At 41.2% G+C, this 23,146-nt stretch overlaps 1 protein-coding gene and 1 long non-coding RNA gene across 6 annotated transcripts in view; one reads left to right on the plus strand and one right to left on the minus strand.

Annotated features, from left to right (window-relative positions):
* Positions 1-8,606, minus strand: part of LOC150057838 (uncharacterized) — a 28,508-nt gene extending 19,902 nt beyond the window's left edge. Inside the window, exon 1 of the long non-coding RNA XR_016536846.1 lies at positions 8,484-8,606. This is a non-coding gene — a long non-coding RNA (uncharacterized LOC150057838). The remainder of the gene's footprint in view (positions 1-8,483) is intronic.
* Ildr2 (immunoglobulin like domain containing receptor 2) overlaps positions 1-23,146 on the plus strand; it is a 58,235-nt gene that overhangs the window by 18,999 nt on the left and 16,090 nt on the right. For 2 of the 5 annotated variants that reach the window (XM_090340536.1, XM_090340537.1), the window contains exons 4-6: positions 17,398-17,454; positions 20,169-20,315; positions 21,340-21,516. In XM_090340536.1, the coding sequence (XP_090196662.1) occupies positions 17,398-17,454; positions 20,169-20,315; positions 21,340-21,516 (381 nt within the window). The remainder of the gene's footprint in view (positions 1-17,397; positions 17,455-20,168; positions 20,316-21,339; positions 21,517-23,146) is intronic. The other 3 variants (XM_090340539.1, XM_090340538.1, XM_090340540.1) reach the window with 3 other exon arrangements.

A 23,146-nucleotide genomic window follows, 5' to 3' on the forward strand; every position in this document is an offset into this window, starting at 1 on the left:
CCCAGTTGTTCTGTAAATTTCTGGAGAAATGAATAAAATGAAAGCTTTGTCATTGAAAGATGTGCTGAATGTATAGTAGGCTTTCTGCTGGATCACAACATATAAACTTGAGCCTGGTGCTGGTGGCTCATACCTAGAATCCTACCTGTTCCTGACAGCCCAGACAGGAAAGTCTAAGACTCATCTCTAATTAACCACCAGAAAACAGGAAGTGGAGTAGAATGGTAGCGTGCTGGCTGTGAGCAAAAAAGCTCAGGGTCAGCACCCAAGCCTTGAGTTCAAGATCCACAACTGACAAAAACAATACACTTGAAGCTGGGTTGCAAAGGCTATTTAGGGTTAAAAGGAGCCAGCAGCTAGTAGGTGAAAGGAGAGCGCAGATGTCCATGGTCAGCATGATGGGAGGAAAGATGAAGAATACAAGTTAATGTTATGCTGAAAAGAATTGTGAATGGAAACTTCCTTGACTGCAAAGCAAGTTCAGTAAAAGCCATCTAAACAAGCTCATCTGAAACTATTTATATATATATATAATATATATATAATTCTTCTATATTCTACATTAATTAGAGATGATCAAAATGTGATAAGTTTAGCAGGAAAGCTTTTTAGGGTAACACTACTTTGGGTTGCTTATTTAAAGGGATTGAGACCTATGAACATAAGTACTAAATACAAAAATCTGAATATTCTTTGTCTTGACACCTTATTCAAAAATTTTTACAATATATTTACTCACAATTTTAGCTATATTCTGCATTCCTATTTGTTAAGTATTCTTCTTCTTTAATATAAGGCCAGGAGAGAAACCTGATTTCTGAGGTTAAGTCCAAAGCAATGGAGCCATCAGTAGGAAGATAACTGAGATACACTGTTTACTAATTACAACATTCACAAGCTACTGGTCCAGTCACTGAATTTTACATGAGGAATCACTGGAGGATTTATTTTGTGAAAAAAAAAATTAGAATGTGGAACACAGGGGAATGTCTCTAAATATTTGAAATAAAATTGTGTATATGACTGGACAGAACTCAAGCAGGAATAGAAGTTACAGGGGGAAGGACCTGTCTCCGTGTAAAGGAAGAACTGTTTAATGGAGGCATCTAGATATAGGATGAATGTCCTTGGGAGAGGACAAAACTATCTTTAAGCTTTAATTTAATTCAGAGATTACTAGATTAAAATCACAGGGTAATGGATGCTCATTCACCAGATAGGCAGAGGGCTGAAACTGGTCTGTGCCAGAGGTCAGGGATTATAGGACCAATTTCACAACAGTTAAGGAAAGGGAGTCTTGATGGTGTTTTCAGTGAGCCAGCCAATTCAACTCATCTTGGATCTGATCACAAACCTGGAGCCAAAAGCTGGTTAGAATTTCAGATGAATTAATAATGAATTAGGGAGATAAATTAGGAGCAAAGTTAAGAAGAATTTAGTTTTCACATTTCACATTGTGCTCTCAAAGGATGGGAGAATTAATAGGGCAAGATGAAGTGTGCGTGTGTGTGTTTGAGAAGTTTGGATTTCATCTAGAAGAGTCTGGGGGATGCAGTGAAGCAACCTTAACAGAAGAAAGATTATATCTCAGCGGCCAAATAATCATTATACCAGGGCAGAAAATGCATCAAGTAGAAGAGATCCAGAGAAGATCAGTTGTGGGGTTGCATGTGGGTTGCTATAACAGCACAAGTGTAAATACAAGATTCTAAACCAGAGTAGGGAATTGAGAGCAGACAGTGTAGAATACTTCTGGGATGGAAGTAAGGTGTAAATAAGGAAATGAGAGATAGAGAATACCATGATTCTAACTGTCTCGATAGCCAGATATTCCATCCATTAAAAAGAGGACATAGGTAGGAAAGAAAGGCAGGGAGGCAGGAGGATGAGTTTTGTAATTAGATATGTTGAATATAAAATATCCTCGGGATACCAAGATATGGATATTTTGCTGATGGTTGGAGATGTATGTCTGGAACTCAGTGGAGAATGAAGATCAGAGATAATAGATTTGAGAACCATAGCCAATAGATAGGCAAAGCCTTGAAAACAGATGAGTCACCCAGAAAGATGATAAAAACAAGCAAGAATAGAACCTTCTGATCTTGTACTATATAGTTTACTTCATGTGAATGGTAACTTTGGTATATACACCATGTGTACTTGTTTTGGTTCCCTGTACAAAATTGGGGAAAATGAATGGCATTGGACCATGAGCACTGAAGAGTCAAGGAACAGTTCCTTCATGTTTATATCAGCGATACATTTGGAAAAAAGATGCCTTAGTGTTTTTAATTTGTTTATTTTTATTTTTTGCTAGTCCTGGGGCTTAAGCTCAGGGCCTGAGCACTGTCCTTGGGCTTTTTCAAGACTAGAGCTCTCCCACTTGAGCCACAGCACCACTTCTGGCTTTTTTTCTCTGTATGTGGTACCGAGGAATCTAACCCAGGTCTTTGTGAATGCTAGGCAAGCACTCTTCCACTAGGCCAAACTCCCAGCCCAAGTGTTTTTAGATAAAGGGTTAGAATCTGTAATACTTCATTCCTCTTTAATGTTGTTTAGTATTGAGTATGTATTGCAATATATAAAGTACCAGTATGGTAAATATCTATAATCTCAAGTGAGATAATATGGTTTAGTCTCATTGGGGTTGCTCTTTATTTGGTGATTTCAATTATTATTAGTGCTCTATCTATCAAGGGGTATGGTTGAAAGCATCAGAAGTAACCTTTGGCTACCTTAAACAAAAGGAATTAATCAAAAGGCTATCAAAAGGGAAAGGGAGGCTATAGAATTAGTCTTAGGAAAAGATAATGTATCAGGCTAGCAAGATATAATACATTATAGGGAAGTCTAATACACTCTGTTAGCTACATAGAAATGACCCCAAATCTCAGCAACTACCACATTAAACATTCATTTCTTCATCTGGTTGTGTGTCATATGTAGGTTAGGAAGTTCATCTGGGTAGTTCCCTGCCAAGCAGTGATTTAGGGTTCTAGACTTCTCCATTCTTTGCCTCTGCTGTGCTGGAGGCTTTTTCTTCAGTTGGGGGAGGGGGAGGTGGAGAGGAGGAGGAGGAGGAGGAGGAGTACGGTGGGGAAAGGGGAGAGAGAGGGAAGAAACAAAAACCGTTACTGCCATGCCAGAAATTCTCCAGGGTTCAAGGGACAGTATCTTAGGGTTTCCTTTCAGAAAAAACAAACTGAAGTGCTATTTTCAACTCTTACGTTTTCCCACTGAAGAATTAGCCTCAAGAGAGAAAGCCCAATTGGCCCATTTTGGTCAATGGTCCAATGTTTAGCCTTGGGAGATCAAGGGCTCTTGATTGATAGTCCATCAAGAGAAGTCCATATGGAGAAGAATAGGTACTAAAAGCAGGAAGGATAAGAGTGGCATGCAAGAAGCAATAAATGTCTATACCATTAATAAAACCATACACAGATGGTAAATTATGGTACATAAAGCATTTCTATAATATAAGGTAAGACGGCAGATATTATTTCCCTCATTTTCCAAATAAGGAAATTAATGTTCTGGTTCTCTGGCTATTATCTCAGCATTTAAAAAGTGTTGTTGGGTGTGGTTGCCCATGACTGTAATCCTAGCAGCTTGGGAGGTAGAGATCAGGAAGACTGCTGCTTGAGGACCTTGGCAGTTATCAAGATTCCATAGCAAATAGCAATCCAAGGGTGCAGGTGCATGCCCTTTGGTCTCAGCTGAGTGAGAGGCACATAGGAGGATCACAGGCTGTCTTTCAGCAAAAATCCTATCTCAAAAGTAACCCAAAGAAAAAGCCTGGGTGTGAGACAAGCTATAGACCACCTCCCAATACTTCCTCCTCACCCCCACACAAAAGTATTGACCATACCCAGTCCCATAGATTCTCAGTCTTAACATTTCCCATAATACCATACATCCTATGTTCATTAAGATGGTGTAGAACAAGCTTGGTTAAAAAAAATCTGTGGCTGCTGCTTGGGCCAGAGGTCATAATTTCTGCTTGTTCAAGGTCTGCTTCAGTTTTTCATTTGATTTCTGTGTGAAATGGTTTGTAACCATTGACCTAGGCCCTCACTTCAAAGGCACAATTGCTCTTGTCTACATTCAATACCTCCCCACTGAGCCTGACTCATGCTCCTTCCACCCTTCACCTCTAAACTATCCATAAACTGCTATGGATACTTCTTTCAGACGTTTCAGAAATATCCAAAACATGGTTCACAGACATGGGAGGACAACCACTGATTTCACATTAAACAGGAAAACTAGATTGAACACCCTTTAATGCCTTTTTGATGATTCAGGTAAAGTCATTCTGAAGTTAGAAATGTGCACAGTTGTTTGGGGTGTTTTCAGCTGACAGTGACAGATACCTTAGAAATATTTAGACAGACGTTTGTGATGGTAAGGCCATCCCAGCAGACAGTCACAGAAGGTGGGAGTGTCCAGAATTCTGCCATCCTGAGATTCGACACTGGTCTAGGATCGATGGCAAGGACAGACTGTTTTGAACCTGGACGCACGCCACTGTTTGGATAGGGATAAAGTTTCCTGGAGCAGCCCCAGCTGGCAGGAAAAGGACTTCACCATTTCAGGAAGGCTCACGCAGGGAAGTTATTATTTTAAAATCTAAAAGCAGCCTGCCTTGTTCTGACTTCTTTCCATACACAATATGAGGTCCTGACCCCTTCTTTCTGATGTCCTCTGTGGTAGCTTGTTGTTTAAAGGCCTTTAATTACAGAAAGGGGGACAGGGCTCCTGTGGGAATGTGGGAAGATGAATGCTCCTGCCTCTGGCCTAAGAACAAGGTAAGGAGACATAAGTGTAGAGATGTTTAAATCAAGCTGAAGAAGGAAGTCCAATAAGTAAATAAGAACGTTTGGATAACTATGGATGGTTGAGGGAAATTATAAAAATTCTGATGAGCTTTGGCATGGAACAGATTCTCTTGTGTGGCCTCAAATATGGTCAAGTCCTGGTGAGTGTCAGGGAATTTCTCTTCTCACTTCCTCCTTGTGCTCTACTTCTCTCTGTTAACTTCATTTTCAGGCAGTTTCTCTTCACATGGGGCAAAGATATCCTGAGCAGTCCACGTATGCATAGTCTTTGGCATCTTTTATCTTAGGGGAACAAAGTGCCTCTTTCTCCATAGTCTGTGAAAGCCCTGTTGTTGGGGGTGACTTGTGTGTTGGGGGAAGAATGTAGTGAACTAGACAGGCCAACACACACACACACACACACACACACACACACACACACACACACACACTTAACATTTTATGAAATTCTCATGAGTTTCTTCTTTATGGGCCAAAAGCGGTGCTAATCCCAGAGGCTAGAAATAGGTATGCTCTCAGCAGGTCTTCATGAGTAGGCAATTTAATTTGGGATTGATTTCCCCCCCATGTAATGCCATTCAATTATCTTTGTTTTCCTGTTATATTCCTATTTTTTCTTCCATCTCCTCCTGTGATTTACCCAAAAGTACAGCATATATTACCTAGACAAGTGGTGAAGGAATAAATAGGCACTTTTTTTAAATCAAGCTATTCACAATACTGTTGTTGAAATTGTTTTTTGGCATATATTTTTTATCTTCCCATTCCTATAAAAGAGCCCTTTAAGAACCTAATAAGAAACAGTGGAAGCTTGGGATGGGAGATCTCCCAAGAGGTGACCTGAAGGATAGTTGATGGACTCATTTCCTAAGCTAGTTAGAAATGCCCTTCTAGCTACCCCTGTGCTCCTTTGGTTTGAATCCTGCCCATCTCTTATCCCAGGGATTTAGTTCAGACTGTTGTTCAGAAGGTACTTGTTGCCACAGCTCCCCCTCCCCCTTCTCTCACTCTTTGCCAGCCCTAGCCTAGTGCTGCTAACCAAGAAGATTTGCTGATTAAAAGGGCCTCAGCTCCCACAGTTCCCATGGCAACAGCCTCCTTGGAGGTCTTTGTTGCCTGCTAAAACTTTGATCTCTGAGAGTGGCTGCTGCTGTTTCTCTGGAAAATTTACAAACAGAGGAAGAAGGAAAAAGAATTGGAGGAAAAGCAAGAAAAAGTTTACTCCTGTCAGAAACGAAAGAAAGAATTACTCTAGCCTTAAATCTGGAGATTTTTGCCATTGGAACAACCCGTTCCCTGGGCCAGATCATGCTTCAGGATTGTGGTCCTGTATAACAGACTTGAACTGGGGTTGCTTTCCCCTAAGAGGGCAGACACAAATAGGCAGAAAACAAATGAGTAGAGAGCTTTTCAGGCTTTCTGTCCCGCTGCCTTTCCTCCCATCTTATATGTGTGCCCTGGCCTGCCCTAGCCCTGTTGGTCTTGTTTTCAGGAAGAACAAGAGAAATCTGTTGAAAGGATATAAGAAGAGAGGAAAGGCCAGGAAAGCTAGTCAGTTGAAATTTAACGAGGGTTTCCCCTTTCCTCACCTACATGCAGTACTGGGGTTTGAACTCAGGGCCTTTTACTTGCAAGGCAAATGCTCTACCCCTTAAGCCAAGTCCTCAGCTCTTTTTGCTTTTGGTATTCTTCAGATAGGTTCTCACGCTCCCACCTTGCCTCTGCAAGGCTTGGACAGCAGTCCAGATGTGTACTTACACATTCCAAATAGTTAGGATTACAGGCCTAAGCCACTGCACCTAGCCTTTACAAGTGTTTTTTTTCTTTTTTCTTTTTGCATGTTATGTCCCTAGCTCAGTGATGACAAAAAGTAAATGTTAAGCTTGCTGGGAAAAAATGGCCCCCTCCCCTTTGTCCTCCCTCAGTGCAAACTGTGGCCCTCTCAAAAAAGTCCCTACCCAGCACCTGTAATCCAAGTAACTGGAGCACTGTAGGGGCAGTGGAGGTCCCCCAGCCTCTGAGGTCACTTCCTCACCCAGGGTAGTCATACCTCCTTTGGACAGAAAGAGATTCCCAGGCTCTGAGGTCACTTCTACATCCACCACAGCCACACTTCGAGCCCTCTTGGTATATAATCTTCTTCCCTGCCATAAGTCCCCTCTCTTCATAATTACCTGTTGTGTGGGGTGATAGTTCAAGTCTCCCCAACTCTTTTATGCCTGAACAACCATGTGGAGATCTCCTTTCTCCAACCTTACAGTAAACAGTACTGTTTCAGAGTATTTTGATAAGGATAAAAGTTATAGTTCTGAAGCAGCTAGAAAACACAGAAAAGATTAAACTTATGGTCCTATTTTTCCCCTACTCTCAGACATTTCAGTGTTTAGAGACATTTTTTAGTTGTCACAGCTTGTAAGTTGCGTGACATCCTAATGGGTAGAGGCCAAGTAGGATGCTAAACCTCCTGCAGTACCCAGGATTGTCTTTCTTACCTAGCAAAGAATTGTCTGGACTCTAAATGTCAGTAGTACCAGGTTGTGAAAGTTTGTTTAAATACTATATCTGCTCTACTGTGAACAGCAGCAACTTTGGAGTCAGACAACTCTGCACTTACCTGAGTCTTGGACAGGGCCCTGTTGTTGAGTGGGGTCATAGAAGTTACACAGAAGAGCTCTGCTTAAATGGCATATAAGAACTCAACATGTGTTCCCTTCTCACTCCTCTCCTAGTCCCCATGTTGTTGTCTCATCACCAAATGTCTCACTCCTAATCTGAGGGAACCCTCTTTAGGGAAATCTCCTTCAGGGACTGCTGCTAAAGAGCTGATTTTCTGATTTTCCTTCAGCATGTTCCCTAGACAGAAGCTCTCATGGACCAGGTGTGTATTGGCAATAGATTCACATTTTCATCTGTGCTAGGTCTTGCCAATGACCCTAATCTTCCTGCTTGGGGCTTTGAGGGCAAACTCTTCCAATATACTGTCTTGAGCTGCTATGTTTCATTTGCTGTGTGAAGCTCCCTACCTCCCTCATTTTCTCAGTACATGGTCCATAGTTACAGGTAGTTTACTGCCTAACCAATGCAAGGATTAGGTGACATGAGCTATTCCATGAAGTCTGGAGTAGTTTGGAAAAGACATAAGATTGGAGTAGGATGTGGGTAGGTCTAGGTAGATTTTAGATAGGGCACAATTTATCATCCACAGAAGAGTGCAGAGCCGAGGGTTAAACATAATTTAGAACAAGACCAGTGGCATACCCGGGGACTGTCCACATAGGTCCAGATGAGGACCACTGTGTAGAGTCTCTCCTTGATTGGAGGGAACAGAGGATCCAGTGGATTTGAGGTCAAATTCGTGTCAGCTCCCAAACCATTGAGACCTCATGGAGACCTATGAGCCATGTACATGCATTTACATCTACTTAAAGCAAAGGAGTCCAGCACAGAGATGTTAGCTTGATGTACACATAATAGGCTGGAAAACGGAATGATAAAGCCGCCCTCAGATTTTTGAGTGGTCGTGTGGGCTCACCAGGCGCTCTTCCTGGGTCCCTAACCCTCCAGCCACCTCGTGGTGGACACGGCCAAACCAGGCTTGTGGGTCTGCCCGGCCTCCCGCCCTCTGCTTGCATCCCAACTCACTATTTTTGCTTCACTTGTTGCTCATTCCTGTGGGAGGATCTCGGCCTTCAATTAGCGCGCATTCCTGACGCTGCGGTTGCCGTGGTTACCCGGGGTGGCGTCCAAGCCGCTGGCTGGGTCAGCCCGTGCGGGCCGGGAGCCCCGGGAGCCCCGGGGAGGGCACAGGGGAGGAGGCGCTGGCTAGCTCAGCCCACTGGAGGCCCGGGAGCCCCGGGGCGGGCGGGCGCGGGGGAGGAGGCGCTGCCAAATGCGCTTAGCCTGGCCAAGAAAGAATGGCAGCCCTTGAAAGCCGGTCTGGAGACAGTTGTTCCATTTTTCTCCCCCTTCCCAAGCCAGCCGCCGTCATTCAAGCGTGCAGGTTTGTGTTCGCAAGAGGGGAGCTGCGCCTCCGGCTCTGCTGAATTGGCTTCTCTGGAGGGGGCGCTGGGAAAGTCTCCGTGACTGAAGCCCCTCACAGTCAGAGAGGGGCTGGGCGTGGAAGAAAGGGCAAGAACTCTGACCATTCAAAACCCACCAAGCTGTGAGCCTGTCCGAGACCCCAGACTGGCACTGCCCCCCAAGAAATCCAATTTCCTACTTCCGCTGCATTCTCCTTTTTTTTTTTGTACATCAATATTGAGTCAAATTCAACTTGCCTTCTGCATTTCATTTTAAAGTCAAGCATATTTTTATTTATTAAAAGTATCTTCACTCTTCAGGGGTAGGGAGTTGAATCACAACAGCACTTTGCAAAGGCTAAGTGCCTTTGCAACCATTTTTTATTGTTTATTTGTAGCAGTGTGACGAATGCGTTTTAATTAGATCATACTGTATTATGATGGATTGAGCCATCATTTCCTGTTGCAACTTTCAAAGGTGTTGATAATTTCAACCGTTGCCAACCAACATTTTTTTACATTCAAAAATTGTGCTTTCATGATCTAAGTAAAACAACAAGGCCACAAACACAAATAAGTTTTTAGAGTTGCTCACTGCAAATATTAGGAGAGTAGAAAGCAGTTGCTGATCTCTCAAGGACTTATACATGCTGAAGAGCAATGAGATAATGGGGGAAATAGTGGAATGATTGATTGTATTCCTGGCTTGATCCTTTGTTGTGTGGCTTTGGGTAAGATTCTTAACCTCTTTCTGACCCTCAAGTTTCTGAAAACATTGTTGAACGGGAGAGACTATTGACCAGAGCTTTGTGATCCTTTCTGACTATAAAATCACAGTTTAGAAGTCTATGGGGACAGAAAGCAATGTCTTATGTTAAGCTTATAATCACTGTCAAAGAAATCACTGCCAAAAAAGTTAATTGTGGTTGGTCCAATATTAATTTTATGGAGAAAATTGTTTTTTTCTAAGATTATTTAAAGTGAACTAAAATATAGAAGACACAAAAGGAGAAAAGTAAACACATGAAATGCTTAAACACACACACACACACACACACACACACATATATATATATATTTATATATATATATGAAAGGAAGGCTATATCCACATTTGTGGCAGATAGTCATAGACTATATTTATTGAATGCATGGTTGCCATGGTAATATAGAATAAAACCAGGGATATGTGTGCCCTTGGGAAATTTCCAGTCTATTTGAGATTTTTAAATAGCCATAGAAACCACACTTAAAGCATAGCCATAGAAACATCCTTACACTTAAAAGGGCCAGAGGAAGGCATCTGCTATTCTCAAAGGCATAGGAAAGAAATATTTTGGAGGGTTAGGAGATGAGAGAACAGGGGGTGGATACAGTACATCACTGAAGATAGATCCAGAACATATGAGGAGAACCTGGAAGCCAGTGAAGCGAAAATGTGCACTGACTAGAAAGAAGGCAAGAAAAATGGCAAGGAACTGGGAAGGAAAGACATTTGTCAGTGTCCTGAAGAGAAGGCTTAGTTGTACAGTATTATAGGAATACCCAGGAAGGGCCTCTAGTGAATATACTCAAGGAAATGAGTAGAGATTACTATGATGTAGGCATCATAAGAATGGAAGAAGTGTTGTGATCCCACCTTCTCATGAATTCCAATGCATTAACCCCTTGTCTGTTGTCAAATAGCTGAATAGCTAAGATCTAGGATCTGAAATCAAGTTGGTATAACATCTCAAATCCAACACCTAACTTTGTCTTTTGAATGGTTAAACTACTGATTAGATTTGGAAGCTAAGTATTAGAGAAATAAAATCTTTTTCTTTCTTTTCGTTAAAATTGAAGTGTCTCTTCTATCTCTGTAATGAGTTTCTTAAAAATACTGCAGCTTGGTGGTTCTTAAGTCAAAAGGGTGTGGGTTGTGGTGGTGCTTTCATTCTCTTAGATGGCAAGATGGCATTTTGGAATGCAATAATGTGTGTAGGATGTTATTAATGTTGAACCTCAGGGAGTGAAATATTCTGAAATATGGAGAAGAGTGCTGAATGAGTGATTTCATGGATGAATGAATCTTTCATACATTTTATTAAAATCTTGCTTCCATTTGAAATGTGTAGAAAGGAGCTATAATAAGAAGCAAATCAGAGGTCTAGCCAGAAGTCCAGCTTGAGAAACAATTTGCTAAACACTTGAGGGTCCTGATGGATAGAGGAGGTGCCTTTTCCTGCTAGTCTGCTAGGGAGACTAAATCTCTGTTTTGGAGAGGTTTCCATCTTTCTATGTAAGGGAATCATTATAATGGAAAGGAAAGTGCTCCAGTGAAGGTGTGTGCAGTAGCCCTGAAGATGATGGAGGAAGAAGCATTTTCAAATTTCAGTGTTCTTATAGGGCTTTGTCAAAACATATTTCATAGTCTCATAGGTAGACGGTATGTGGTAAGGACTTGTACAGGCAGTTCAGATGCTTATCTTAGTAAGGAAGATAAGGAAAATCTGCTTTGAGAAACCTGGCCTATCAAGGAAAGCATATTAGCAGCTTGGGGATTTGGGACATAACTGCTGTGAAATGTGCAAAGATAATGCTCTGCATAGAGGAGAAGAGGGAAAATAGATATGCATTGTATCTTTGGGGGAAGCCCATGACCAGATGGAATCTGATGCCAAAACACAAAGGAGGGTGACAGAACAGATTTGGTAGGAAGAAAGGCTTTGGATTTTAATACCTCAGGACAGAGAAGTAGAAAGAGAAATTAGTTCTTACGCTTACGGACAAATTTATGAATGTGGGCCGGACTGGGCGGTTCAAGCATCTTAATGGACTAACCATATCTTACTCATATTTCCATGTCCACCTAGCATAATATACACTATTGGTTGAATGAATTGAATGAATGAATGAATTGGAAACATTCCAGAAGTGAGCTAGTTTCCAGGAATATGTACAGATAGTTCAGTTAGGGATAACTTTAAGGTGGTAAGTATCATTCAGAAAGTAACTGAATTAGGTAGTCATATAAGTAAAATATGTATATCATCTTTTTTTATACTGTATGCTTCTACTCTGAGCATTCAACACAAGGTGTATGAACATGCCTGGCCATGAAATTTCTGACAATATAATATGAGATTGGTGCTTGTGCGTGTATAAGCACAAACTATTAGTTATGCCTGATTCATTTGGTTTATTCATGTGGAAATTTCTTTACAGTCAGAGATTTTGCAAGGTTTGGAGAAAACTGAGTGCTTACATGAAAACTGTATTTTCTACTGATAGTTTGAGCTTTGGTTTGAAAAGAGTAAATGTGGCCTTCTCTTTGCGGGTCTGCTTTTTATCCTTTCCTCAGACATTAAAGTGACTTGTAATTGCCACTCTTAGGCTGAATCTCAGAAGAATAACAGTGATTCAAAAGAGTAATAAAGTGCTGCTGAAATCTGGAATGCATCTACTGCCATTGTTGGGATGCTTTGCAATCAGACTTTCATTGGGTGCCATAGAGTAGAAGAAAAGATAGCACATTTCTGATGGACAAGAGCATTTCTTAGGAATTGTCAGGGAAGGAGCTGGATGCAAAACTATTTTTTCCAGAAATATAGGATTCCAGAATAAATAGTTTTTTTTTTTACCAGTTCTGGGACTTGAACTCAGGGCCTGAGCAGTGTCATTAGGCTTTCTCAAGGTGAGAGCTCTACCACTTGAGCCACAGCACCACTTTTTTCTAAGCATGTAGTACCAAGGAATTGAACCCAGTGCATGCTAGGCAAGCATTCTACCACTAGGCCAAACTCCTAGCCCATAAATCTAATTTTTAAGTGCCTTTAGCTTTAATAAAATATGTCATGGTATAAGAGCCTGAGAGCATTGCAATCTCTCTGCTGTTTAAATAATGATGATGTCTCTTATACCAAAACGCTAACTACCCAGGTGCATAAGGGGAAGCTGTCACCTGCTGGGCATCTGCTGTTGACTTTTGCTTCAGGGAGAACATGAAATTTGATGTAAGTCTTCCTGATGCAGTGACAAGCTTTGTGAATTTCCTGTCCATATTTCTGATATACTCTCTATCTTTATTTACTTTATTTACAGAAAGCAAATAATTCTATACTAAAAAAATGAAAGTCCTTTTATTGTACTTCCATGATTCCAATTCCAGCTACCTAGAAATGTGAAAGGCTAAATATGAAAGGCTAAAATGTGTGTAATATTTTTGCTTTGTAGTTTTAATTTAAACACAGACACCTAGAGTTTATACTTACTATTGTTCTGTGTGTAGGAGCAGTTTTAGAACACCACCCAAGTAACCCAAATAGCCTGTGGGGAAATTCAGTTTTTGTGTTTTTCCATTCATAAATATACCTGTGTATATGTACATTTGAAAACCTGTAACATAATTTCTAAGTTCTGTACAGCCCACAGGCGTTTTTAATTTGGCTTATCCTACTGTTTAAAAAATACGAGTTTAGTTGCTTTGATTTGAAAATTTTATTTAACATAAAATCTGGTGCCTGGTAATTTTCTTTTTTAATGGTAGCGCTAGGGATTGAACTCATGGCCTCTTGCCTGTATTTTACTACTTGAGCTACACTCATGACGCTTTTTACTTTAGTTATTCTGTGGATAGGGTATTGTGCTTCTGCCTGGGGTGGTGTATCTAGTTACTTTTGCCTCCTCAGTAGCTGGGAGTAAGGATATGCAACCACTCCTAGCCTAGGGCCTGCCTGGTGAATCTTGAATGATAGGATGATCTACAATCTTGAAGACACATTTTCTTGGGGTCAAAAATTGGCTAGAACAGTTGCCACTGTTGTCTTGTACCTGGCCAGCTGTACACATTTACACTGCCTGCTAGCCCCTGTAGTATTTGAGTTTGTAACTCTAGTCTTTGAATATCAGATTTGAGAACTAAAGTTATGTAGATAAGGTAACCATATAATTAGTTTTCCAAACTAGGATATTTTTGGCATAAAGAGGAAGCTCTTAATAATTACATTAGTCATAAATCAGGACTGTCCTAGATAAGCTATATAGGCTCCCTACTTATATACTATTATATTCAACACCTTCTTTTTACTAATGAGAAAACCTAGAAAGGAGAGGAAATTTGCCTGTAGTAGCTTCTAAATCAAAGCTTCCTTAACTATTGTGATTCTAGGCCTACAGGTTTTTTTTCCAACATTCTATGCTCTTTATACTATGTACAAATATTTTCAGACTCTCAAGTGTCTGGATTAACAGTTATCACATAGCTGACATCCTGTATGGACCTACATATGAGTAGCTTATATCATCACTGATACTTCTGTTATGACTCTAATTAGTAAATCCAGAAGATTTAGACTTGAAAACTAGAGAGTAAATCCAAGCAAAGTTTCTCATTTAACTGGACATAACGAGAGGCATATTTAAAAATACAAATTGTCTAGATAGAAAAGAAACATCTGCCATCAAGTATCTACTTGTCTTCCAACAACTCTTGTAGATTAACTTCTTCATCACTGGCTATTGATTGGCAGTGTCTTCAAGAGAAGTCCCAAAATTCCTAACCTTTGACCAGCTATCTATTCAATTTTCAAGATATATTTGTACAAAAAAAGAATACTGCAGATGAGAACAATATATGCTTTTATTCGTTTGTGCAGATTTTGATTTCAAACCCTTGTGTAATCTCCTACCAGTGTAAGCTTTTAGGGCACCTTTTGGGAGAGTTTAGGCTAAAGACTAGCTTGAACCATCTTCAGAGTACCTTCTCCAATGCCTGCTTGGCTCTCAGTTGTCTTTCTAAGGGACTTTGTTAGCACCAGGCTCTTACTATGCCACGTGTGCAAAATGAGGTCAGAAAGAAGGAAGGACTTATTGCCAACTCTAAAGCTAGTGTACGTCACTCCCATATGCTGCTTTTCCCCTGGAAGACACATGCAGATTTCTAAATGTGAAGTCCCCGCTCATGAAGAATAGGACCTGTGGTACTTACTGTATTAGCCCCTCTGGTTAAGGCAAGCCAAAGAAAGGTAGAGACAGTAAAGATCTCTTTTGTTCACTCACAAGCATCTTGCCTCACCTCTAGCAGTCCATTCCCCACTGTGCTGGAAGCATATTTTTTCCTTTGATTTTCATCAGAGCTGCTTTTCTGTGGGGTCCCTTAAAGAGGAGGGAACCAATGACCAATTTATGACCTTTAGACTCAGAAAATAAACAATACACATATATAACTCTCTCTCTCTCTCTCTCTCTCTCTCTCTCTCTCTCTCTCTCTTATATACCTCAGCAAACTTTAACGAGATAAAAAGTAATTTTCTAAATGAGCCAATTTCATATCCATGAATTTTGTTTTTATATAGAAGCAGAACTGTGAACGGATAGATGAAAATGTTGATGGTAGATTTTTGGTATATATGTGTGTGTGTGTGTGTATCTGTGTCTGTGAGTGTTATGTGTGTATGTGTTTTTCCCATCTGGTCAATTAGTACTTCTAAATATATTTCTTGTTGTGTCTAGTTAAATGAGAAGCTTTGCTTGTGTTTGCTCTCCAGTTCTGAAGTCTACCGCTGTTTTAGACATGTCTAGATATGCTATGGTCCAAGTGATTATTGAACTTCACCATCCAAATGCCATTGATTATATATGCTAGCAATTTGTAGGCTTTAGAGTTGTAATGTTCTTTAGCTACATGTAGTTACTGAGAACTTGATATGAGACTATAATAGTGGTATACACAAAAAGACTATTAAGTTAATTTTATCTGTTTCTTTTTACTTTTTAATGTAGTTCCTAGCAAAGCTAAAATTATTCATGCTTCTGGCATCAAACTTTCATTTAATGGTGCTGTTCTGTAGATATGTTGTACACTCAGCTGAAGCAGAGTTTTGTTGCGTGCTTAGGTGTCATAGTGACCTTTTACCATGACAAATCTAAGAGGAGTGAAGTTTATTGTTTCCTGGTACAGTTTTCTAGTGTATTAACTAGGCATTTAGACTGCAAAGGTATTATCACAGGCCTGTACATGTACTTTAGTGTGAGAATATGGTGAAATCATTCATAATTTCTTTAAGTCAGGCTGGCTTTTTAAAGTACTAATCTTCCTCCCATCTTCCTGCATCTTTTCCTGCACAGCTTTTTGCCTCCCAGAACCACTGAGGGGCACCTGTTCTGACATCAGCTTTAAGCTTCTATGCCATATCATGCAGAAGACACTTGGTTGCATACAATGCCAGCTGTGGATACCATATGGAAAAGCCATACCATATACATATGTACAGAGTAATCCTAAAACCAGAAGGAGATTGTAACCAATCTAGCTTTCTCTTTTCTTTGTCTTTGAAATTTTTAATTATTGAAATGCCTTTAGGCCATAAATGGAATCATGTAGTTAGATAATTCAGAGTTAAAAACCAAATATATGCTCTTGTTTTTGTGTGGACATAGGACTGCGTATGGAAGTATGAAAATGTAGATTGAATGTTTGGATACAGGCTTTTTCAATGACGTATAGGAAGAGAAATGTAGAAATGAATGGAGATGAGGCATGCCAATCTACTCAAGCAGTTTTTCATGTGGAACCAGAGAGTTCCTCTTCCCATAGGAGGCTGAAAAGTTCTGCTTCTGCTTCCACCTAATTTAAATGCAAACTTAAAGACTAGATTTTTAGAGCTTGAGCCTGAAGTTTGGGAATCCTAGTTTAGCTTCCATTGCTTGCTTCCATCGGCAAAATAAACATGGTGAAGGGCAGAGAAAGGAGATTTATTCCATGGCAGCCGTGAGAAGGAAGATAGCACTTCAGTATGTCTTCAGCTGTCTTAAAGACTATAGACATGGGCCTCAGGTTAAATACAGGGAAATGGGGCAAAGTGTGAGAAATACATGCATAGTTAAAACAGTCTCAAGTCACAGGTATGGGCTACCTGACCATGAGCTCAATCTTTGTTTCTGGAGGTCTGTTGGCTTTGCTCTTCAAGGTGATAGAAGAAGGCATTGCCTGTCTGAGGAGATGCATTCTTTCTGGAGCCCAAAGTTATTGTAGAATGACTGCAACAAGGAATAGCTCAGATAAAGAGCACAGATGAAAAGTCAGGCAGCTCGGGGAGGGCGGGGATCCTGAGCGATTAGCTTTTAGTTAATCCACAGGCCCAGCAAAAAATAGCTTTTAAGACTGGGAGTTTGGCCTAGTGGTAGAGTGCTTGCCTACCATGCACGAAGACCCGGGTTCGATTCCTCAGTACCACATATATAGAAAAAAGCCAGAAGTGGTAGAGCTCTATCCTTGAGAAAGTCCAAGGACAGTGCTTACGCCCTGAGCTCAAGCCTGGGACTGGCAAAAAAAAAAATAGCTTTTAAGTTGCCTCTTACAAGTTCTCTTAAATGATTGCTAAAGATTAATAGAGAAGGTCATTCTCTTGGAGCCCAGCCTTGGTGGTGGTACCTCTCCTACCACAAAGAGCATGAACTAAAGGCCCCATATAGAGATGTTCCCACAGGAGCTGTTTATCGAGCTGCATTTTGCTTTGGAGTAACCTCTCTCCTTCTTCTTTTCCTCTTGCTTCTTCTAGGCAGGACAGGGCTGCTTGCTGATCTCTTACCCAGTTTTGCTGTGGAGATTATGCCAGGTATTCCGGTCATTTAACTCTTGATTTGCTTACTTGGCTGTCATTCCATCTGTCTTGCTTCTGCATCAGCTCACTAATTACTTGTTTACTTTATTTGTACATTTGTGTCTATATGATTATGATTATTTTCTAGGATGAACGAAGCCCATTAGAGGAGCCTCTCAATTGTATCCCTTCAGTTTCTATATTCCCTAAAAGACTAATGATAATGAAAAGGTAGGCTTCCCAGTCCTTTCATATGAGGTGTGCAGGATTTTTGGTAATGTCCAGGCATATCTCAGAATTTCAGTAGTACCTAAATCAGAGTCCTTTTAGTCTTCAGTCTTTATTCCCCAAATCATATGTTTACCCATTCATTGTTACACATGCTACTCTGATTTGCATTTTGTAACATTATCCAAAAAAAGCCTTCATTTGTGTGAGGCAGGGTCTTGGGTCTTGCTACATAGCCTAGGATGGTCTCTAACTCATATAGCCTTGCCTCGCCTCACCTCTAACTTATGATTCTCCTGCCTTAGTCCCGTAATCATTGGGATTAAAATATGAACCACCATACCTGCCATGATTCAAATTTTGAGAAAACCCTAGGGTTTTCCTAGTTGAACCCCACTAATTATTCTTCCCTGAATTCTTCCAGGCCTAGACATACTCCTTAATTGACAGTGATCCCAAGGACACAAATAGACATGTCTTTGCAGTCTCCTTTATCAAAAATTTCCTCAATTTTGTAAGCAGATATTCATGAAAAAACAACCAATATTCTATTGTAGTGTTTCAAACTACAAGTTTTATTTCTCAGTCCCAAAAGTTACAGTCTTGTTTTTCATAGCCATCCTTATCCACCTGAATTTTCCTGCCTTTGACTCCAAGAATCTTGGAATTAGAGATAATATTTGTGTCTTGTTTCTCAAATAAAACTTTCTAGCCTTTGTTCCTTAACTATCTGACCTAAGTTTCAAGCTCCCTTCCCATACAGCTTATCTACCCTCAAAGCTCACATGTGTCTCTGGCTGCTGTATGTTATTAAGTTTCTACTACATCCGCAGCCAAAGCCTCTGTTATCTGTTGTTCTCAACAACACTGTCCTCCAGGTCATTGAAGCCAGGCACAGAGCTTTCTTAGTTCCACACTGAAGAGAGATTGACCTGCTTGATTTGAATATACGTCAGATGGAGAAACAAAGAGGACATTCAAGAACTATACATTGTTCTTTTTCCTTCTGAGGGGCTGATGTTCTAGCCTGAGGTCAAATGATTTTTCTCATCTTTAAAAATATGTCAAAAAAGACAGTATTTCAGGCTTCCAATTGAATGTCCACCTAATTGAAGGAATATTTCATATCCAAAATCTGAGAGAAGTAGTGTGTACTTGAGGCTCATTGTGAGGGATGTTTTTGTTTTTATAGATGGCTTTCCACTGCAAAGCCTCGCTTTTAGTCTTTTGACTTTTAAAGAAAAATATGGCTGACTTCAGTCTTCACAGGCCTCCAGAGAGAAATTAGGTTCTATAGCCAAGTCCCAATGGTGTGATATTAAAACAAATTGCCTGAGGGCCACGGTCATATTTATCTAAGCCAAGTAGAATTTGTTCTTTCTGATGATCATGTGAAACAGAATTCACATTTAGCCCTTAGCAGAGCTGTGAAAAATAGCAGAAGCTGTCAAATACCCAGTGTACACATGTCCACCTTGCCATTCACTGAGCCATACTAGTTCTGGCTATCTAGCCAAATCAGCTTGAGTATGATCAAGCCCAGCCTCTGGGGATGAGAATGGCGTGTTTTCTATTTGAGACTATGTTTCTAGATTTCTGTAGCTGTTGATAGTTGCCCAGATAGAAATAAGCAAGAGGTTTGGATCTCAGTGCTGGTGCTGAGGCTAGGAAAGGCACCCCAGAGGAAGTCAGCAGAGAAAACAAGGAAATATATTTAGGGCACAGACCACTCAAATATGGAAACATGGTCAGCAGTTAGAACATGTAGATAGAAAGGCCCTTTTTCCTCCCACAGGTTTTGTGTGTTTGGGGACAGTCTTGTTTTGTAGCTCAAAATGGTCTCAAATTCACAGTTCTTTTGCCTCAGACTTCCAAGTCTGGGACTATACGTGTGAACCAGCACACCTGGGCACAATTTATGTATTATAGTCAATAGATTAATTTGATTTGTAGAAGGTAGGGATTCAGGCAGACATGATGGTCCATGTCTCTAATCCCAGTTGGTCAAAAGTGCCTGAGCCTACCTGAAAAGCTAAAAGGACCCAGTGTGTGTCTTGAGTGGTAAAGCATTTGTCTACCCATTGGGAGGTCCTGAGTTCATCCCTAATACCACAATAAAATAAAATAAAATGAGAATGAAAAGAAAGAGAAAGAGACAAAGAAAGAAAAGAAAAAGATGTTCACAGAACTCACCAAGAATCCTTCCAGCCAAGAATCTTTCTGCTTTTGTCTCCCCTTTGCTTTGACATTACAGTCTATTTGGTAAATCCTTCCCCCAGTAAAGAACCCTGGAATCCCCCATTCCTTGATACAGGCCATTTTGTGTATCCCACATTACAACCCTCTTCATCACCACCCCTGCACACCTCACTCTCAGGGCTCCTCTTGAGGTTGGGGGTTCTTTCTTCCCCCAGGTCCCTTCTAATCCTCTCCTTTCACAGGTAGCACCCAATCAGAGTATGCCCTCTCCTGAAGGTGGATTTCTCTATGCCTTATTCCAGAGTGGGTATTTGTCGGCCTGGTGATCCTCGGAATCTTCCTGTTCTTTGTTCTGGTGGGGATCTGCTGGTGCCAGTGTTGCCCTCACAGTTGCTGTTGCTACGTCCGCTGTCCATGCTGCCCAGATTCCTGCTGCTGTCCTCAAGCCTGTGAGTAGAGACTATTGAGGAATTTAGTCCTTCTCCATTGAAGAGCTGTGTGATCTGAGACCCACCTCTCTCTTCTTTCCTTCTACTGGAACAGTTGGTTATCTCAGATCCTGGCCTATGCTGGGAGCCTCTGGCTCAGGGATGACCAGTCTTGCTTTCCTCACTTACATACATGTCTTCATGATTTTTTTTTAATCCACACTTATCACTCCATGCATTTGTAATTCTCATGGACACAACTGATGGAAGGAAGGGCAGGTTCAGGATGCCAGTGTTGTGGGATAAAACTTCGACCTCTCCTCTAGGCATTCAAGCTAGAGGAAACTTCTGCTTATGCAGAAACCCTCCTTAAGAACAGATGGCACAACTGTGGCCTTTGGTCACTATACAGCGTTGAGCAGTGGATTTTATTTACTCCCATGATGAAATGGGCCATAGTCCTTATTTGGAGATTCACCGTTTTACCTTACTAGCCAAGCCTAGATAGGCATTAAGTTTAACACCAATTACTGTAAATCATACACATTGTGAAAAAGAGAGGAACACTGTGTATCCTTAACATCTGTAAAAAGCAGTGTTAGATGGAGTCAAGTTATTGGCTCTGTTTTTGAAATTACACGTGCAATGCCATTGATGACTTTGTGTCGCCAGACGAGGTTCCAGCTCCTCCAGGAAGCAGCCCTGGGCAGTCTCTGTCATCTCTCAGAGGGCCTGAGTGGAGTTCAAACAGTGCTGCTCAGGGTGGGCTTCTGCTATCATTGGAGGTGCTGCTGCAACAGCTCCCAGAACCCCCTGATCACCTAGAAGTCAGGTACTAGACACTGTAATTTCATGTGTGGAATTACAGATTTCAGTTGAGTTGGAGGACGCCAAGTGAGAGTGGTTTTGATGAGTCAGTTTGATCCTAGGAAAGCAAACACACACCCATCCAGGAGCTTTCCTGGAGTGCATCTGCAAGGGTTTTTGGTGAGGGTGTGGAGGGTGGGATGATGTAATCTCTCTTCCTCTTCATCTCCCTCCGCAGTGTATGAAGCAGGGAAAGCAGCCAAGGCCGGGTACCCTCCCTCTGTTTCCGGTGTCCCTGGTCCTTACTCCATCCCCTCTGTCCCTTTGGGAGGAACCCCTTCATCTGGCATGCTGATGGACAAGCCGCACCCACCTCCCTTGGCACCAAGTGACTCCACTGGAGGAAGCCACAGTGGTAAATGTAGTTATAGACTTCCTTGCCTCTCACTTGTCTTGGCCTCCATCCTGGTTCCCAATCACCTCAGTGTTGTATCTTTGGGAAACTATTTTCTCTATTTAAAAAAATAAATAAAAGTCTTCCCAGCCATGTTAGATATCTTTTGAAGTGCATACTGGGCTTTCCAAGGATTGCAGGACATTCTGATCTCTGATTCCTTCCTAGGTTTCTTAGTAACAAAAACTAGAAGAGAAAACCAGCAATATCCCTTTTGAATATTCTTTATTTGGTAGTTTGCCTTGCCTAGTGTTCAAGCCTGATCTAGGTGTGAAGAGGGATCATCAAAAGATATGTAGAAGAAGCCCTCATCCGGGAGAAAGAATGCATCCTATTAAAACGATTAGCTGCTGAGCCGCATGGTACTTCCAGAGATGAAAAGCCACAGTGTTTGAAAAGGAGATGAAAATTGAGCTGAACCTGGAGGAATGAATTGGAGTTAGGAAAATGGAGCAGGGGTGCTGAATATCCTCAACAGGATGGCCGGCGCTCGATGAAATTCTGGCATGGGAAAAGCATAAATGTAAACATTTCCCAGTGGCCCAGCTTGATGTGCTGCCCATAAGAAGATGGCAGGATTTGGTGCATCCAGATTAGGGAGGGCCTTGCAACCCCTCCAGAAGAGCTAGGATGTGGTGGAGTGACCAGATGGCAGCCACTGTGGGCAGACTTCTGAGTGGAGAGGTGTCAGGATGAGGAGTGAATGTGAGAGAGTGGGTCCAAACACTACAAGCTCATATTTCTCTGAGGTGGTTCAGATGTGTTATCTGAATATCTGGTTTGTAATGGAGACTATGGGAATTGAAATGTTTGTGTGTTTGTGAGAGATACTTTGAAAAAGTAGCAAGGAGTTAGGCAATAAAGGAAAGGGAGGCTTCATGATGAACTCATGATGTCTAGTGGTACAGCAAGAACTGGTTTGAGCTCTACATGGAACATGATGAATTTATGCCACAGTTGGGAGTACACGCGGAACGGGCAAAGTAGGGAGAAAAGTTAGAGAAGCATTTAAATCATCTTTCCTGGAGGTAATTGAGCAGGATTATTGAGGGGTAGTGAAGGTGAAGGTTGTATGTGTAGTGGATTGATGTGCTATTTCAAATCTTACATGTGGATGAGCCAGTAGGGATAGTGAAACAGATGCTTCTTCTCTGTAGAGCCATGCATGGTCTTCAGTGGGTGGTGGGAAAAGGCATGAAGCCCATGTAATGAATGGCCAACACCTGTCTGGAGAAGGAGTGGCTCTCCTCAATGCGTAATTGATAATTTGCGGTTTTTTCTCTCTGGAACTATTAGTGGAATTCTGACGTCTAAGTCTAGAAATGACTCACAGAGAAAAGTTAATGATCAAGGATGCACAGGGAATTTGAGAGATAAAGGCAGTATAATCCAGTGGCCCAAAGGAAGGAATGGGCCAAAGAGACATTAATGGAACTTGACTCAAATCCTTTATTTGCTGCTTTCTCTCCCCTCCTTCTCTTCTCTTCACTTCCTTCTCACTATAACCCCATTGTCCTTTTTATTTAAGGGACTATCATAATAAATAAAATTATTTTGATTCAGAAGCTGACATTTTCTTTTTCTTGTGGAA

Source organism: Megascapheus bottae, chromosome 10 (assembly GCF_031878675.1).
Source record: "Megascapheus bottae isolate mThoBot1 chromosome 10, mThoBot2.hap1, whole genome shotgun sequence".
NCBI lineage: Eukaryota > Metazoa > Chordata > Mammalia > Rodentia > Geomyidae > Megascapheus > Megascapheus bottae.